At 42.6% G+C, this 19,731-nt stretch overlaps 1 protein-coding gene across 1 annotated transcript in view; it reads left to right on the forward strand.

Moving 5' to 3' along the window:
• TMEM135 (transmembrane protein 135) overlaps window positions 1-19,731 on the forward strand; it is a gene marked incomplete at both ends in the record, with an annotated part of 183,680 nt that continues 163,949 nt past the window's right edge. Inside the window, 2 exons of the mRNA XM_082337150.1 lie at window positions 1-141; window positions 14,079-14,206. Coding sequence (XP_082193276.1) covers window positions 1-141; window positions 14,079-14,206 — 269 coding nt within the window. The remainder of the gene's footprint in view (window positions 142-14,078; window positions 14,207-19,731) is intronic.

Below are 19,731 nucleotides of genomic sequence, written 5' to 3' on the forward strand. Positions count from 1 at the left end.
ATGGCGGCGCTGAGCAAATCCATCCCCCACAGCTGCTACGAGGTCGGGCACACCTGGCACCCGCGGTGCGGCCGGGCCGTCCTGCACATCACGCAGGGGGCCCTGGCCGAGTCCCTCCGCATCTACGGCACCCTCTACCTGGTGGGTCTGCGGGGGGAGAGCCTGGCCTGGGGCGTGAGGGGGGGTCTGGTCTGGGGGCGGGGGGGCGAGGGCATGAGGGTCATGGGGGGGCGTGAGTGGTATCCGAGAGGGGGAAGCCGGGCCTTGGTTTTGGGTGGAAGGGCATGAAGGGTATCAGGGCGGGGGGGAGCCTGGGCTGGGGTGGGAGGGAAAGGTGGAAGGGATATGGGGGGGAAGCCTGGCCTGAGGTGAGGGGAAAGGGCGTGAGGGGCGTTTGGGGAGGGCACAGGGCGGGGGGGGGGGGTCTGGCCTGGGGTGGGGGGGAAGGGCAGGAGGCATATCGAGGGAGGGGAGTCTGGGGTAGGGGGAAGGGCAGGAGGCATATCGAGGGAGGGAGGGGAGTCTGGGGTAGGGGGAAGGGCAGGAGGCATATCGAGGGAGGGAGGGGGGTCTGGGGTAGGGGGAGAGGAGTCTGTGGGGAGAGGGAGGGCAGGAGAGGTGTCGGGCCAGTCTGACCCTGGGGTGTGGGGCAGAAAAGCAAAAAAGATGTTCTGGGGGGAGTCTGATGCTGAGGGAGAGAGGTGGTGTGGTGGAGGCAGCTCGGCTTGAGGTAAGGGGTGTATGGGGGGAGAGCCTGATGCTTGAGGGGGCAGGGGCAGAAGAGGAGGAGTGTGGTGAATCCGGCCCTCGGAGGGGAAGAGAAGGGCATGGGGGGTGGTGGGGTCTGGTGGCATAACAGATGCTGTGAGGGGGGTGAAGCTGGTGGGGTAGGAGGGCATGGGCACAGTCTGAACATCATATTTCCGTCATTTTGCAGTACCCATGGTGCCTGAATAAAAGACTTAGTATTTGTCTGAGAGGCTAGCATTGTATCTTTGGCAGTAGCAAGAGCACATGTGTATTACTGTTGGTGACACCTTGGTAATCAGTGCCTTAGGATCAAGGAAGTTCCATTGTACAATGAAACAAGGCTAAAAAAATACATTAAGGCTAAGTATTCAGAGAGTATCCTACAGGTGAGGCATCTTAGGTTGAGCGTACAGTTAGACTTGGTTATGTCACCTCAGCTGCAGCTGGCTTGCTTCCAGCAAATTAGGGTGTAGGTAGAGGAGTCGGGATCTGTTTGCATCCATCTGTATAAACATATTCTGAAAGCTGATCTAAGCTGGGATCGCTGCAGGTGAGCACTTCCTTCTGTCCCCATCTCTGTGTTTCTCCTGTAGTGGTGCTTGGAGGATTGAGTAGTGAGCTGGCCTCAAGCTAAGTCATAGAGAAAGAAAAACAAGTCATTGAGCCTGTATTTTCAACTCTCTACCAGTGCTGGTCCAACAAAATTATCAAGATATGTAATAAAGAGAAGGGAAGGAGTGGGATTGCAGCAGTCCTGGCATAATTTGTTTAAGCTCCTATTGAAGTGTTCCTTGAGTGAAAATTGTGACAACATCCAATTACACGATAAAAAAAAATGAGTAACTGGTAGCAGGGTGGACCTAAGGAGTTGTCATGTCTGACTGAACATTTTCACTCTGAACTGACACAAGCAGAAGTGGCAGCTGTTTGTGTGAGCATACAGTGAGCTGGATCAGGAAACTACGACAGAGAAGAACATTCCCTCTCCTCCTCCCCTCCCCAGTAATTTTTTCTTTGTATCTGTTTTCTGATCCAGTTTGCTGTGTGGGAGCATGAATACTTGTACCAGCAGAGAATGGGCCTGAAATAAGCCATGAGAGGTGTAGTGGTGATCTGTCAGGTTCTGTAAGGATAAAGCAGCTTAAACAGTTCTGTAATTATATCAGAGTTCTCCAGCAGCCAAGCCTGGTGAAGAGATTCCTGCTCATAGCTATGTTATGGTTCACTCAGATGTGCAGTTATGGGTTAGGGGAAAAGCTCCCCCTTTTTTATTTCTTTGAAAGGAAAATCAAACCCCAAAATGCAAAATGTTTTCCTGATCTATTTTACAATGTGGCCCCATGAACAGTTATGTCTTGTCACAAATCCAAGGGGGGTGGGAACCTTCTCAACCAATGTCACGCTGTACCGCAAAACATCTGCATCAGTTTTTATGCTGCCTTCTTTACAGTTTTTAATTTTAGTGGGTTTTTTTGTTGACAGTGTTTAACTTGACTTATCAGAGTAATGTAAAGCTGAGCTGCTCTAAAATCTTGCTGCTACCTAAAGAGGGAGGAAGCACTTGCCTGACTTTGCTCCCAGATACATAAGTATACTCCTTTCTTTGTGGGGTCTTGGACCTTATCTCTCCTTGAGCAGATTTGATTCATTCACTAACTCAGAAGAGGTTACTACCCTGCTTTTAGCTGGGGTAATTTTCAGCTGCATTCATGAATTGACTTGGTTTATTAACCAGGGTTTGATGAGCACCAGAGCCCGCATAAGGTAAAGAGTGAAAGGGTGCAGTGGGGACTGCCGAGGAGGAAGCAGAAGCCTTGCACGTTAAGTAGGTTGGCAGGGAAAGAACACTTCTGAATTAAGAGAGTTATCGCTAATGTCATTCTTTGCTGGACTTAAAGCTGTGCTTGAAAACCTTGTATTTGTAAATGAAATATCACAGTTGGACAGTACAAATGTTCAGTCCTGTTCTGTATTCTGAGATTCACATAAGGGGATGAACTTAAGTTATTTTATCTTTATATCAGTGTATGTTCAGCATGTTTCTGGTACTGCTTAGTCCCAGTCCTTTGTACAGCTCAGCAACAAAAAAATTGCATTTCATTTTTTATGTCAAGCCTGTAAAATGCCTTCTGCTTGTTTGTTCCTCCTGTTACCAGAAGCTAATAATGAAGGAAACTAGATGAAAGAGTTTCCTTTCACAAAAGCTTGTGTGGAAATGAATGAGAATGAATAGATGAGAATAAATTGCCAGAGGTCGTTCTGGGAGAGAACATGGTTAGGGACAGTTATAATCCAGAGTCCAAACTTGTAACATCTACACCCCACATTTCTTAAATGCTGCTCTTCAGTCAATGGGAGACTGACGGAGCCAAATTAAGTGGTGCTAGTATTTGATGAGTAAAATACTGGTTTTCAGTAAATGGCTTTGAAGAGTCTTTGCTTTTAAGTAGTGCTGTACTGTTTTTTGTTTTTGTTTTTGTTTTTTTTTTTTTCAAAACAACTGTACTTGAGTATTTTTTGAAGTTGGAAAAAATATAATCTTCAGAGATCATACTTCTACTGCCTTTATTTTTGCTCCAGTACAAATTGAGTGCTTTAGCAAAAGTAGGTTTTATAACTAAATTGAATTGTCCCTCCCCATACAAAGTGGCTGATGGGAATGCCTATTTCATAATTAAGACTGCTTGTATTTCACAAACCAAGTGCCCCAATGCATAAGTCTTCTGAGACCCACTTTAAAAAAAAAAAAAAGGAAAGAAAAAAGTTAAAAATTGCTTAACAGCTATACCCTGGAAAGAAACCTCAAACAATTTCCCATAAACCTTATAATTACACTTTTTAAAACACTGCCTGTCTTGATATCTTAAGAAAACTTTACTGAAAAAGTCCTTCATCAGAGTTTGTTGTACTTTATTCTAGCTATACTTCTGTTTTTGATTAGTCAAGGCTAAAGAAAATGTGAAGGTGTAATCTTGTATTTTCAAAGTTGAAGAATTCAGACTTCTAGAAATTCACAGAGGTGGGGAGAAAAGAATGATTTCACAGGGAAACTGCATAAAGCTGGAGAAGGGGAAATGAGAGGCTGGAGTATTGGATTTGAATTGTCTCAGCTTCTGTTTCCCGGGATTTCTGTTGAGTTCGCATGGGAAATCTGCCATGCATCACATGCGTTAGAGCAAAGTCCTCTGTTTCCTGGGGGTTTGTAGGCTTTAGGCACTTGTTTGATGATGGTGCACGTTTTGCAGTAGGTGAGTATGCTTAGTTGTTAGTATGAAGTATATCAAGGTAATTGGATCTAGTGGTAACATTTAATCTAAATAAGGTAAAAATCATCTGTTTGCTGCTTTGCAGTTAAGCTAATTCTGACTTTTTGCCTGTAGGATGACAAGAGTCATTCGTGTCTTTCACCTTTTCTTTCTCCTACTTTGATCATCTGTTTTCTTCACTTAATTTAAGCCAGGCTCCCTCCCTGCATTTCTGACCTAACTTCTGTCCTGCCCTTCCCTTCTCAAACACAGGCCTTCCCCTCCCCACCAACACCTCTCCTGCCCTTCCTCCCCAGCACCGGCTCCTTCCCACCCTACATCTGCTGCCCTTCCTTCACCTGGCGTGCCTCTGCTGCTCAATGACACAGGCAGGGAACAGCTTGAGCACTGGCCCCTTGGTGGTTCACACTGACTGTTGGTTTACTCCAAACGCCTCTCTCCAAGACAGATCTGCTGGCATGGAGGAGAGGAGCACCAGGCCTCCAGCAGCGTGGATGCCAGCGGGTCCTCTGGACTGGGGGATGGTTCAGCCCAGTATTTAGCAGAACGGGTGTAACCTGTGTCTGCTATTCCAGTACACTTTTTAATGATTCTTGGGGCTTGCTGTATTTTATTGATTTCTTTCATGTAATTTCTTCTCATACCCCTTTCATACTTATTTTGGTCTCACTTTTGATGCTCTTTTCGTACTCATTTGGGTCTCATTCGTAATAGTTTTCGTACTTGTGCTATAGCTGCTTCCTCCTGTGCTTGTAATAGCCTTCAGGTTCTTAGATGCCAATTGCTTCTTTCTCTTTCTCTGTCAAAAGTGTTTTTTTCCTACTTAGGATTCCAGTGCTGCTGTCTTCCCAGACCCTCTTTGACCCCTCAGTGTCCATATTCTTTCTCTTAATCTGCATGATTTACTTTGTAAGCTCCCTAGGACAGCATTGTATATAATATTGTTAACGATACAAATGCTATTAGCAGGTGTACAAGTATAAGGTGTTTTTTCTTCCTGTATAAACGTGAGAGGGACATTGGTACGAGTACAGCATGGGCCCGGTAGTCATGCACATGGCAGCTGGCAGCTCTCTTCACACATAAATCACTGATTGACTAGAGGTAATAACAAGAACAAACTTAATTATTGCGCTAATGAATTATTTTGAAAACTGTTGGATATAAGACAGAATCACCAGCCAGAGATCGAGGTGATGTAGAATGAAGTGTGAGTGTCGCATCGCTTTCCTGGCTGTATGTGCGTTGCTGTCGGGTCGGGCCAGAGGTCGGCCCCAAAGATGGTGCACACCAGCCGTGCTCCTGCTGCTTCAGGCTCGCTTCACGTGCGGTTTCTGTTGAGGAGAGCTGTTTGGACTGGTCCTGAGCAAAGCTGGGGAGCCGGCTAACGCTAAAACAGATCCTGTCTTATCTGCCAGCATAGACATGGTCATCATGTGTCATCTTTTTGAGGCGTGCGAGAAGGCTGTACTGGCCAGATTGTATTCTGAAATAGTCCAGAATTGCTGGGTATATTACAATGTGTTTTCTGTTCTTGTGCTGCAAACCATTGTGTATTTGGAAGTAGGGTGGGGAGACTAAGAAGGATGTTAGTGTTACCCTTGAATATGCTTCTTTATGTCAGCTTGGATCTCTGGGGTGGGCCATCAAGAAACTCCCTTCTGTCAGGAGTTGCTGGAGTTGCTGTGGTGGTGGTGTGTGATTGCGTTGTGTTGGGATACCTGATCATCTTAGTGCTGTGTAGTGTCCTGTATCGCTCTGCTGTGTTATGAATGACATGTAGGTCAGTGTGTTCTTGCCTTTAGATTCTTCTGAAAGCTGGGTTAAATATGACTAAAATTAGCTTAAATGTTACTAAGGAAAGAACCTGGCTGTGACGTCTTCGTTCCAGGCTGTGATCATTCGGCTCTGTTCAAGTGGCTTTCGGGCCAGACCAGTAAAATTCTTTCATAAATTGAAAATGAACAAAAATAGTCTGTTGCTGAGATACTGAGAATTTTAAAAGAATCAGTTAATGAATTCAGGTAGACTGAAGAATTTATGCTCAAAGATGCAAGGAGTGACCTGGAGCCTGCATTGCAGTAATGGTGGAAACCAGGGAAAGCCCCAGCCTTGACTGACTGAGCAAAGATCTTGGTAAAGACACTACAAATACTGGGAACGAGCAAAAATCATTAAAGGGACTGTTTATCAAGGAGATGTAAATCTGTTCACTTAAGTTGGTACAGCTGTACAGTAGAGTGCGAGAATTTCGGGTAGGAAGAAAATCATTGAAAATTATACCGAGTTAGACATTTCAAGGGGAATGAAAAATAGCCCTCAACTCATTTAAGTACAAGGGCAACAAGTGGCAAAGATAAGTTGTCATGGAATGAGAGTGATGCCAGGATTGAAGGTAATTTAGATGTCATTCAAAGAGTACATGGGTACTGTTCACTTCTTTTTTTAGTTGGGTGGATGATATGGAAAATTTTAAAAAAGCCAAACCAAAACAACCCAGCCCCCTGACAATGATCCTCATATAACATCTTCCAAGGGACAGAGGAAGTCAGAGAGCAGGAGGCACACTCTCTTCCTCAGGGTATTGCGGGAACTGACTTATGAAATGAAAAAATCTGGAAGCTAGGTTTTGTAATCTGTGAAATCGGGGAGAGACCAGCTAATTGAAGAACAGCAAATCTGGATGTTTAAGAGGAGGCATATGACAAAAATTGCTGATTTGAACAAGTGTCTTTCAAAACCCAAGTGTTACCTGAGGGCATTTTGAGATTAAGTTATTCCAAAGAGCTTAAAAATAATTTTTATAAAGCAGAAGAATAATGTTCTTGTAAAGTTCATACAAAATTGCAAATGGTTATAAAAGAACATATAAATAATTGAACATAATTATGAAAGAAATCCAACATTAGTCTAGCTCTGCCTGTTGCTTGAGTAACCTGAGGTATTTTCTTAACTGGTTTAAATACTGGGGATTGCTTCACTTTTAGCACGCACAGGTGTCTTAAGTTATACAGTTTTCCTTGGCTTTTTAGTGATTTGCAGTGTATGTATTATATAAACCATCCACACAGCATTATTGATCATCTCTAAATTTACATTTTAAAGGTGCCTAAATGTGCCAGATAGTCACTCTTATAAATGTCATTGAACGCTGCCTTCCTGGAGATTTGGCTAGGTGTCAGAATATTTCTGTAGCTTTTTTTTCCTCCTTTTTTGTTGTTTTTCTTTTTTTTAAAAACAAAAGTTTGTTATGATATGCTTGATTTTAGTTGGATATTGTGAAGGAAAGAGAGAGAGATGATAGTGCTTTTTTTCAGTTTCCATCAATCGGTGCTGTATGCATTGGCTAATTTCACTAAAATTTGATGGAGAGGTAATGTTCTTAAAGACATACATTTTGTACAAACTTAGGAAATGGTGGTTTGGTGGAGGAGGGAGAGAAAAAATGGTGTTGTACACACAACGACAGGGTTGGTGCAAGGTCTGTGGTTTTTTAGCCTGCCACGTAACCTGTCAGACTGTGTGCATTGGTCAGCCAATTAGCACAGTCATTAAGTCAAATGCAGTGCATCCTGTAGAATCTGTAGTTCAGGGACGTAGGTGAAGGCTGAGGATACTGGGGGTGAAGCTCAGGTTATTGCGGTTGGGTGATGATTACTTGTAGGCGTTACATGACACATCGTTAAAATAATCAGTCCTGACTGGTGCCTCTGATCCTGGGAAAGCTTGTTGTTGAGTCTCATGTGCCTTTTCCACTGCAACACATTGATAGCCTACCTCAAAGTCTTGCCCTAGGCTATGTAGCCATGTTCTAAGGATGGTGTTGGAAGTGCATGTATTCTTTCCATGGTTAAGACAGAATAAATAAATTCTGATTTCTTTGTTCTATAGGGCTTAAAACTTGTATATGAAGACTGAATTAAAAAAAGAAAGGCCTTCAGTAATACTCTCCCACAAACTGATGGTATCCTGAATCTGGGGGACTGATTTTTCATAATTATGTTTTCATGTTGGAGAGTTAAAATGCAGTTGTGTGAATTCTGTAGTTGATGCTAGAAAATATTTTGTCTATTTATTTTTACTGAGCAAGCTTTTTTTTTAATACTTCAGACATAAAGTACAGTAGGCCTTAGAGTTCAAATCATTAGTGATGTTTATTCTTAAAGTGACTAGAGTATTACAGAATCATAGAATGGTTTGAGTTGGAGGGGACACTTAAAGGTCATCTAGTCCAACCCCCTGCAATTGGGAGGGACATCTTCAACCAGATCACGTTGCTCAGAGCCCCCTCCAACCTGACCTTCAGTGTTCCCAGGGATGTAGCATCTCCCACCTCTCTGGGCAACCTGTGCCAGTGTTTCACCACCCTCAGCATAATAAATTTCTTCTTTTTACCTAGTCTCAATCTACCCTCTTTTAGTTTAAAACCATTACCCCTTGTCCTATCGCAATAGACCCTACTAAAAAGTCTGTCCACATCTTTCTCATGAGCCCCCTTCAAGTACTGGAAGGCCGCAATAAGGTCTCCCCGCAGCCTTCTCTTCTCCAGGCTGAACAACCCCAGCTCTCTCAGCCTTTCCTCATAGCAGAGGTGCTCCATCCCTCTGATCACTTTTGTGGCCTCCTCTGGCCCCGCTCCAACAGGTCCATGTCCTTCCCGTGCTGAGGACGCCAGAGCTGGACACAGGGCTCCAGGTGGGATCTCACCAGAGCGGAGCAGAGGGGCAGAATCCCCTCCCTCGCCCTGCTGGCCACGCTGCTTGTGATGCATTACTTTTTTTTTTTTTTTGGATGTATTACTTCAAGGGTGTTTGCATTTGATTTGAGGGGTGATGTCCTTCTTCCAACTCCCCTCTCTGTTGTACTGTACATAAAAACCACGTTTCTTCTAGCCTCATTTCTATTCACATAAAAACAGTCTTGGAGAAGTAGTAGCCTCTCTCTCATCGTTTTTCCAACTATGCTAAATATAATTTCATAGCATTTTTTTAAAATAAATTAAATACGTTTTCATATATATGAACGTTTTCTATCTATTTCAAGATGGTAATAGCCAAATTGGTTTAGTGAGAATTAAATCAGAGCTGGTTTTAAACTGTAGGGTAAATGGGGTGATTACCATTGGAGAGTAAATCTGTGGTCAGTTTACATTGGGTTGATGAACAGGAGAAGGAGAAATCTTCCAGTCTGGGCTAGGTGCATAAAAGATAATCAGCTGTTTAGGGAATCATTATGGTGCTCCCATACTCAAGGATTTTGGAGGGCAGGTTTGTGGTTATGTCTTTTGCTGTCATGTATTTATCCTGCTGTTCATTCCCTTTGATACCAAGTAATGAGGGTGTGGGGTTGCCTTCAAAGGCCTTCTAAAACGGCCAGGCCTGCATTAAAGCATAATTGAATTTTGGGCTTCAAGTTTTAAACAGTTGTGTGCAGAAGTGAGGAAAGGGGTTATTTTTCTTAAAAAAATAAGTCAGAGGCTTTCCATTTTCAGTTATCCCACAGGTCATAATGGGACACTGGGCAGTGCTGGATTAGTCTTCAGGTGTGGAAAGGACATGTTCTCTCCCCTATGCTTGACTTGTCTTATTCAAGAGGCTTTACCTGACCACATTCTTAGTACCAAACTGGTCGTGTTTGGGGCAAATATTTTTGCTGTAAGTCAGGCTGGCAGGTTTGGCTGTCATCTGCTGGTTTTGAGAGAGAAGAAAGTGGAGTTAAATTGCAGGAAGGGCTGCAAAGGCTGTTACAGGCAAACAGCTCAGCTGTTGGTATGGGCTGTGGATAATGAGTACCAAAGTCTCTGTTTAATGCTTATATAGGCGAAATAAAGACTGCATCTGCAGACTGTACTACTGCTTAAAGTTTCTTTTTAGTGCATAAAACATAATAGTGTAAGAAACCTTAAATTGTGGTGAGAGGAGAACATCAGTTTTAGTTTTTGAAATGTGGGTTTTCTTTATTACTTTCCAGGTATCTTGGAATTCTTGCAAATTAACTTACAAGGAGTGGTTATACTCTGCCCTGGCTCAAATGCTTAATTCTTGATAGGGTTGGAATTTTTCTTGATGAATAAATAAATCTTTAACGTTGGGTAAGTATTTCAAACTTGAATATTCTTTACCTGCAGGGAGCAAATCTACCTGAGAAAGCGCCACTCTCTAGTTGTTACTTTAAATGTCAGTGACAAGCGTATTGGTTTATGTGATAGAGTTTTTATGGTGTATTGGATATATGGTGAACACTGGTTACATGAGGTCTTTTATTCCCTTTGTAGTCTCTTCCCTAGAGAGATGTGTGTACAGGGTGACATTTTGATTTTACAGTTTTGTCATTTTTTTTTTTTTAAATGGATGATATACAGTATATATGTAAATGAGAAGTGAAAGCCATGTGCCTTCTATCTGGAATGGAAAGCAGTCAGTGATAGCTCTTAGTATCTGTGAAACTTTATTCCACAGTCTTACTGATTTTTTTTTTTTTTTAATTTTATTTTTTTAGAAAGGGGAGGTGGTGCTGTACAGGGAAGGGTTGTCTTGGTTAAATGTAAGTTCCATTGAAGGGTGGAGTTGTTAATGACCGTCTTTATCCCAGAGAGTTGCGTAGTCCTTCTAAATATCCTAGGGCCAGGTTGTTGGGTGCCTTGAAAAGAAGAGATTTTAAGAGTGACTCAAGTGTTTTATGGAAAACTAAGGTAGGAAGTTGCAGCAGATCTGGAGTGTTCCTAAGCCCCTGTTAGTCAAAGGAGATGCTGGAGGTTCTTCACCCTGGGGTAGGTAAGGCTGCACTGCTGTGATCTGCCAGGACAAGTCACGAATAAGTGAAACCTGTGCCTTAATCCACTGGCATTTGGTGGAGTCTCCCTGGTTCCAGACAGTTTTTGGGCAGCCTTCTCCTCATAAAGGGTGATAGGCAGGAGAAACACCATGGCTTCAGAAATGAAGTAGAGGGAGAGGCTGCACTGGAAGTGGATTGTGCTTTTCTCTCTTCTGAAATCATGGCCTTACAGTGGTGTGAGGAGTGTGTTGCTTCTGTTCCCTGGATTACAGCTAAACCCGTGGGTGAGGAGGTGAGGTGAGGTGAGGTGGCACGGGCAGCGTGAGATTGAGGGGAGGCAGCATCGTGTCTGGGTTTCATATAGCAGCAAACACTTGTGGCATTATCTCACACAGCAGTGCTCCACTCGTGTTGCGGACATGCCGAGCTATCTTATTAACGCTGAAAATCTACAATAATTTGTAAGCACTGAAGAGTTTTATTTTGTAAAATTCTTGCCACTCCGTCTCAAAAAGAGTGAAGCTAAGAAATTACAGAGAAGGGTGACAGGAATAATGGGAGGTGCAGAGCTGGTTTGGCTGTTCCTGCATACACGATAGTCAACTGTTTGGATCAGTGAGCTGAATCAGAATTGCAGTCCTTCATTCTTGTAGTGAATAACACCCCAAGCTAACTTTTTACTGAGGTCCTGATACAGACCACCCTGAGGTGCCTAAATAAAGGTGTCCTAGGATTCATGTGCTCCTTTTGTAGCTGGAGAGCTGAGACCCTAATGTCAATGAGATGTTCGTTTCGGTCTGTCTGACTCTACAGGGAGTCACAGGTAACTTACAGACCTTCTGCTACATCTGTTAGCATCTTCATGGAGATTAATAGTTTGCCAGGGAAGTATCTACTGGATGTCCTGATGTCCTCTCCTTCCATGCTGCTATCTGCTACCGATGTCCGCTGCTAAGCCTTGAGCAGTGCATTTGTTGTAAGAATTTGGCCTTCTTCAGTGTCCTCCCCGCTCGCTTGAGTGAAAAGTATCCCGGTGGGAACCATGAACCGCGGCAGTCTGACAGATTTCATAATCTTTCTGTCTTGCCAACCTTAACTTTAACAGTACTTTTGTGAAGTGTGTGGAACTGAAAGGGAGAACAAGGTGGTGTCCAGAAGTATCTCTGGTATTTTATCCATGTAATCACACCATTGGTGGTGGAGGAGAGGAGGGGAGCCTGCTCCATAGGCTGCTCTTGCCTGTTTTCAGCTGTACACAATACTTAGCTTAGTTGATATTTATAAAACACTTTGAAAATGATGAGCTTTTTTTTTTTTTTTTTGTGGGCATGCATCAAGCTCCTTACACATACAGCTTGTTCAGTTATCGTGAGCATTGTTTCTTTGGACTGATTTGTGTGTCGTTGTTCCTGGTTCTTTTCTATTTTTCACTTGGGAGTAGAATAGTAAAGAGAAGGGAAAGCAGAAATTTATATTAGTCTAAAACTTGTTGGAGAAGCTACAGAAATAAATTTTTTACTTTGATTTGATGTTAATTTATAAGATACTGGTCTTTTCCTGCTATACTTCTGACACTTTACTCTGGGGAAGCAAGGCTTCACACTTCAGGTGTAAGGTCTGTGTTCTTAAAACAAAAAAACTGTTATTTTGTTCCAAATGTTCATGACCTTCGTACAGTAGGCTAGAAATAGCTGAGGAGGTAGCAACTAGTGATCTGGTGTTTAGACTACATTAAGACTTTCCTTCAACAGGAAGATTATCTGGATTGCATTATTACCTAATCCATTATGGTTTAAGCAGTCTTGACACTTGATTAAGTAATGTGTAAATCTGTTTTCAGAAGTCTGTTCCTGCATGTATTTCTCCTTAATCCTTAGTTCAAGCTTCATTTTGGAAACAGATTTTGGCAGAACTTTCCTGTGGTTAGTTTTAGCAGAATCCTCAGCCCATCTCTGAATCTAAAACATCTACTTGCTATTCAGTATGAGTGGACAGTGTTTCAGAAGAACAGCTCCCTCCCCCGTGTTTTTAAATTGAGGAACCGAGGCTTTGAGATGTGTTGCCAGTACCGATTTGACAGGACATCTTTTGTTGTTCTCATCAGCACCAGCAGTGTGAAGCTCATGCTGTTTGGAACTTCTCTAATTCTAAGCATTGATCGAAAACTCCTGCCAGTTTTGAGACTCCCTGGGAGATCAGTGCAGATAAAGATGATAATGCTGTTAAAAAGAAAAAACAATAAAATCTGTCTCATGGTGCACCCAAAGTATAATTTCATGGAGTCATAGGAGCACACAGGTTGGAGGGACCTTGGGAGGCCGTGTAGTCCCAGCCTCCTGCTCAAAGCAGGGCCAGTGGGATCAGGTTGCTTGGGGCCTTTTGCAGTTGAGTTTTGAGGATCTCCAGTGATGGAAAGTCCACAGTCACTTTGGGCAACCTGCTCCAATATTCAGCCACCCTCAAGTGAAAATTTTTGTTCCTTAGGTCTAATCTGACTTTCTCATATTTGAACTTGTCTGTTGCCTCTTGTCTTACCCCGTGCACCTCTGAGAAGAGCCTGGTTCTCTACACCTTCCCATGAGGTAGTTGCAGAATTTCTGTGGACAAAAAAGACTCTGAGAACCTTCAGCGTTTGAGTCGTTAAGTAACTGTTCTTTATAAAACATGGGACATGCATTAAACTAACGAAAAAGAACATTTATTTTTTAGATCCAGACTGTGTTCTGCTTTAGGCAGTTTTTTAGAGATAACATACCATTTCTATAAAATTTGTCAGGAATGTGGTGTTCTTCCAGCAGATGGTGACAGTTTTTTGGAGGACTTGCAGTTGGTTAATTGGAATCGAGAACCTTTAGAAATACGTCTTCACTTCATAGACACTGTGTATTTGGATTACTTTAGTGATATTCTGACCTTAATTATGTGATAGTCCAATTGCCTGGAAGACAAAACAGTGTAAATTTATTACATCTTAAAAGTTCTGATATCTGGCAGACAAAGTTTCTGACTATCATGGCCAATGGTAACAAGGTAATAAAAATCCTCCTATACTTCCCATTTAGGATTGCTTGATGTGTTTCCTGGTATAAATATTGTAACAGCTGGAACAAGCTCAAAGGAAATCTTTGTGGTATTGTTCATAAAACCAGCAAATTTAAGAGGCTTTGATTTACTACTTAAATGGGCATGTCTCCTTTTCCTTTTTTATTTTTCTTTACAATGTGCAAAAGAGCCTAACCGAATTAAAGTTTGTCCCCCCGCCTTTTTTTTTCTTCTCTCCACCCTCAGATTGCAGCTATTCTCAGGAAACGAAAACTTGACTATTATTTGCACAAACTGCTACCTGAGATCTTGCGATCAACTTCCTTTCTGACAGCAAATGGGACCTTATATATTGCTTGCTTTTGCATTCTAAGGTTGGTATACTGTCCTAAAAATGAAATGTAATAGGAAAGCTATTTTTATGCAGCTTTTCAATTTATATAATAATTTGTCTTTTTTTATAATAAGCTTGTTCGTAATGGGTAGGAGTAAGAAAAGCAACAACAGTGCCATCATCTTGATTTCTGGTCTTACCACTTGAATACGAACCTTTTTTTTTTCCCCGTCTCATTTTTGTTATCTTTTAAATCAGTAAAAAAGTCAATGTATACACTTTGCTTCCTTTTCTCTGTTTTACTGGTTCAGAATACATTGTTGCAGGAAATTCAGATATATTCTAGAGGGGAACTGAGAAGGCCTGATCTTTCTCTCCTAGAAATAACTGATGTAATTTGATGTTGGTTTCTATTTTCCTGATGCAGGGGCTGTGATGACTTTTAATTATTGTAAACTTTATCCAGCCATACAAGTTTGTACTTCCCTTATTTGTGGTTGTAAATGAAGGAAATCCCAGCACAGCTTCTGGGGTTCTGTAAGATACAGACTTGCTCTGAAAAATGAGTATAAATGCCACTTCTGTATTCTGAGCTGTTTCCAGTGTATATTTCAAGTAACTATCAGGGTAGTTAAAAATTAAACTTTCCTGTTAATGAACATGACGATGTCCTAGATCTACATGCATTTATTGTAAGAGATGTTATACAGAGACATGTAAAGCCTACAGTAGCTATGAATTTTTGGAAGTTATCTGACAGTGCACTCAACAGCCTCTCTAAAAGTTAATCAAACCCATTATGCCCTACTTCTAGATCTGTTTAGAGGCCTCTAAACTTTGCTTCAAAGCTGAGGGAGAAGGCTAAGGAGAGGAGGAGCTGGCTGAGGAGCCATGGAAGGCGTTTTAAGTAAATAATTTGCAAAGTTCAAAGTGAATCTTTAAGTAACAAGCTCTAAAGCATATGATTTTTTCTAGCAATCTGAGCTGTATTAATATTGATTTATCTTTATTCCTCTCAGCTGTAGAGTGGTCTTCCTTATCCTGCCATGTACTTGCCTGTAAATCTGCAGTGCCTTACTTCAGTGCTGTAGTTAGATGTTACTCTCTAAATTAAGCTGGTGTGGCTTTAAGTTTTATTGTTTTCAGCTGTTTCTCTAACAGAGGTTACTAGCCATCTAGCAGATCTATGACTATGCCTGCGCTAGTAAATGAAGCAGGTAAGAGATTAATGTCTGACTCTGAAGCCAATTGGTATGGGATCACTTTCACCTATGTGAAGCATAGTTGTCTGAAGCTGTTTTGACCTCCAAAACAAAGAGCATGGCCAGATGCGGACTGAGTAATGGGAATTGTACCTAGTCCATGCACCTTCCAAGTCCCCCAAAGCATTCTTTGGGTTGACCCAGGCCAAAATCATGCAAAGAACAACGCTAACAATTTAACATGACAAGGGATACATGTAAATGCTTACCCTACTTATAGCTGTGCAGCAGAGTAACCAACCAACATCTTGAGAGATGTACATGCATTTTGTGTTGCAAAGAGATGCCCATGAAGAGTTGTCACCTCCAGCAGCATCTCTGCGGGTAGGGTCTCTGCAGACTGCCCACCACCTGCGATTGCAGGACTTGCAAATAAAAAAAGTCAGCCTGTTGGCTGGGGTGCCAGTTGGAGCTGGTGAACTGAGATCACAAATGGAGGCAAAAGAAGAAAGTATTTAGGAAGCCTTACGCATTACACCTGTTGGACTATATGAAAGTCCAATTACAAGGAGTATTTTCTGACAGGAATAAAATTCAGAGCCTCAGCAATTAAGTCAATAGGATATGAATAGGATATGTAAGGGCTATTAAATGACATTTCAAACAGTGGATAACATGATTGTCAGAAAAGTTATATCTTCCAAATTTACTGGTGTTATTTGAAGGATAAATATATATCTGATGATGATCCAATCGGTGCATTATACATGAATTCCCAAATGATTTTTGACTTGCTAGGACTCTTCAGGAAGAAAGATCCTCTGTCTTCCAGGAATTAGTAAATGATTAGCAAGTAGTTAAAATATGTGAAATCAAACTAGGAATAAATAATCAGTTTTCATAATAGGAAGAGGTTGCCAGTAATGTTCCTGCTGTGTCCTTTGTTCTGGATATACCTAAAGAATCTGGAAAAAGGGATGAAGAATAGTGTGGGAGATTATATGAGATTATTTAGGATACAGAAATCTAAAACTGACTCTCATCCATTTCAGAAAGATCTGTTGATTAAAATCACTTACAAAATTTGATAGAGAAGAGTGCAAAGTAATGCATTGGGAGGAAAAAAGCAGTCCTATCCTTACACAAGGATGGGCTTTAAACTAGCTACTGTTAATCAGGAAGGTGTTTGAGAGTTGTCACGGACAGGTTCTTTGAACAAGTCAGTTCAGTACTTGAATATGGTCAAGGAGCTGAGTAAGTGTTATTTGGAGACAAAAGGAGAACAAGCCAGAAAGCTGTAGAAGTGCATGACATCTTTACAAGTTGAGTACTGTATACCTTTTTTTTTTTTTTCCACAAGAGCTTCTTCTAAGATCATAATGTTGACAAGTCCTTCACTTGGAATGTACTTAATATCAACATTGTGTTGCACCGTGAGCCATATAAGCTTCCTTCTCTCATATGCTGTTGGGTGGGTGACGGAGGATGGCAATGTGAGATTTCACTCCTTTTTTTTTTTTTTTAATCAATTTCTGTGGATTTTTTCCATATTTCTTTTTTTAATATTTTGTTTGAACTTGCATGATTCTTTGAATTTATTGCTGTGCAATACAGTGTACTTCCTTCAGTAGCCCCTGAGAGCAAAAGTAACTGTATGTCATTTTCCAGCCCAGAATGTGATTTGGTATTGTATGTTTTAATCCATCAAAGAAATATCTGTACCTCTATGGTGTTCTGTATAACTGTGGCCTGAGTGTTTCTGAACTTCATTTGCAACCATGCAAAGAGATTGTCTGAGACTTTGGAGACTGAGGTGCTCTAGATCTGATTCTAGATAGCAATGAGAGATTGGATATGATAGATTTGTATAATAGGATGCATGCTGCAGTTTTTGTATCTTATTTGGTTGGAAGGTATATTATAGCAGGAGCAGCAGTATCGGAAGCAAAATTGTCCAGCAAGCCCTATGAAGCTGACTGATTGTCCCGATCCAATGTCGGGGGAGGTTTCGATACGATCCCAAGGACGAGATTAAGACACAGAATAGGGTCAAATGCCGTACAGCCCTACAGTTCTGGTTCCTTAACTGTCCTCGACACTGATCTTACCCTCCTGGAGTTATAGACCAAAGCAACAGATGAAAGGGTTTGTAGCTGGACATGTTAACCTCATATTTACCTGCACAGTTCCTGAATTGAGAGGAGTTGGCTGTTTCCTTCTTTTGTAGCACCAAGGAGGAGATGTGTTGGCAGGCCTATAGGGTGTCCTGGATAAAGTGATCACTTCATATGTTCATACTGTTACCAAAATCCCGTCGAATCTTCAGTCACTGTGTATGCTGGAAATATGTCTTAGTCATCCAGTAATAATTAAAAGACCTAAATATGAAATGTAATTGTCAGTGAGAAGTCTGGCTTATGGTAATAGGTGTTTTTGATGCTCTTGTAGTATTTGTTTCCTTTCAGCTAGGGAAAACCATGAAAATTGAAGCCACTGCAAATATTTTCAAGGATGATCGTCAAGGTTGGAAAAGACCCTTAAGATCATTGAGTCCAACCGTTAACCTATCACTGCCAAGTCCATCGAGATACCATGTCCTCGAGCACCATGTCTATCTGTCCTTTAAATACCTCCAGGCATGGAGACTCAACCACTTCCCTGGGCAGCCTGTTCCAATGCCTGACAACCCTTTCAGTGAAGACGTTTTTCCTAATATCCAACCTAAACTTCCCCTGGCGCAGCTTGAGGCCGTTTCCTCTCATCCTATCGCTTGTTACTCGGGAGAAGAGACCGACCCCCACCTTGCTACAGCCTCCTTTCAGGCAGTTGTAGAGAGCAATAAGGTCTTCCCTCAGCCTCCTCTTCTCCAGGCTGAACAACCCCAGCTCCCTCAGCCGCTCCTCATAAGACTTGTGCTCCAGACCCTTCACCAGCTTTGTTGCCCTTCTCTGGACACGCTCCAGCACCTCGATGTCCTTCTTGTAGTGAGGGGCCCAACACTGAACACAGGACTCGAGGTGCGGCCTCACCAGTACCGAGTACAGGGGCCCTATCACCTCCCTGGTCCTGCTGGCCACACTATTCCTGATACAAGCCAGGATGCCATTGGCCCTCTTGGCCACCTGGGCACACTGCTGGCTCGTGTTCAGGCGGCTGTCAACCAACACCCCCTGGTCCTTTTCCGCCAGGCAGCTCTCCAGCCACTCCTCCCCCAGCCTGTAGCGTTGCATGGGCTTGTTGTGACCCAAGTGCAGGACTTGGCACTGAGCCTTGTTGAATCTCATACAGTTGGCCCCTGCCCACGATCCAGCCTGTCCAGGTCCCTCTGCAGGGCCTTCCTACCCTCCAGCAGATCGACACTTCCACCCAACTTGGTGACATCTGCAAACTGACTGAGGGTGCACTCGATCCCCTCATCCAGATCATCAATGAAGATGTTGAACAGGACTGGCCCCAACACTGAGCCCTAGGGAACACCACTCGTGACCGGCCGCCAACTGGATTTGACTCCATTCACCACCACTCTCTGGGCTTGGCCGTCCAGCCAGTTTTTAACCCAGCGCAGAGTGCACTTACCCAAGCCGTGAGCAGCCAGCTTCTCCAGGAGAATGCTGTGGGAGACAGTGTCAAAGGCCTTACTAAAGTCCAAGTAGACAACATGTAAAACTTAAGGCAAGAAAGTGCAATTAAAATAATTTCAGGCATTATTTAATATTCTCACTATTTCGTAGGCGGGCAAAATTCTGCAAAATACTACGTTCAGCTCTGGGGCCCCCAACATAATCAGGACATGGACCTGTTTGAGTGAGTCCAGAGGAGGGCCATGAAGATGATCAGTGGGCTGGAGCACCTCTCTTATGAGGACAGGCTGAGAGAGTTGGGGTTGTTCAGCCTGGAGAAGAGAAGGCTCCAGGGAGACCTTATAGCAGCCTTCCAGTACCTGAAGGAAGCCTACAGGAAAGCTGGAGAGGGACTTTTTACAAGGGCCTGTAGTGATAGGATGAGGGGTAATGGCTTTAAACTGAAAGAGGGTAGACTTAGATTAAAGGAAGAAATGCTTTACTGTGAGCAACCTGGTCTAGTGGAAGGTGTCTCTGCCCATGGCAGGGGGGTTGGAACCAGATGATCTTTAAGGTCCCTTCCAACCCAAACCATTCTATGATTCTATGGAAATTTCAAAAACATCTAAATCCAGTATCAGCAATGGCTTAGGCTGTGGATAGATGTTCTCATTCTAGAAGAGATTACCAAGCTAACTTGGCTGTCTTCCCCCTCCCCCCCCATTTCTTTCTTTCTCCTTTTTTTTTTGTCTTGAAGTGAATTAGGAATATGTGCAGACTGCTCTGTTGGCAGAGCAGTGGGG

This window comes from Platalea leucorodia (genome assembly GCF_965183815.1).
Source record: "Platalea leucorodia genome assembly, chromosome: 2".
Taxonomy (NCBI): Eukaryota; Metazoa; Chordata; class Aves; order Pelecaniformes; family Threskiornithidae; genus Platalea; species Platalea leucorodia.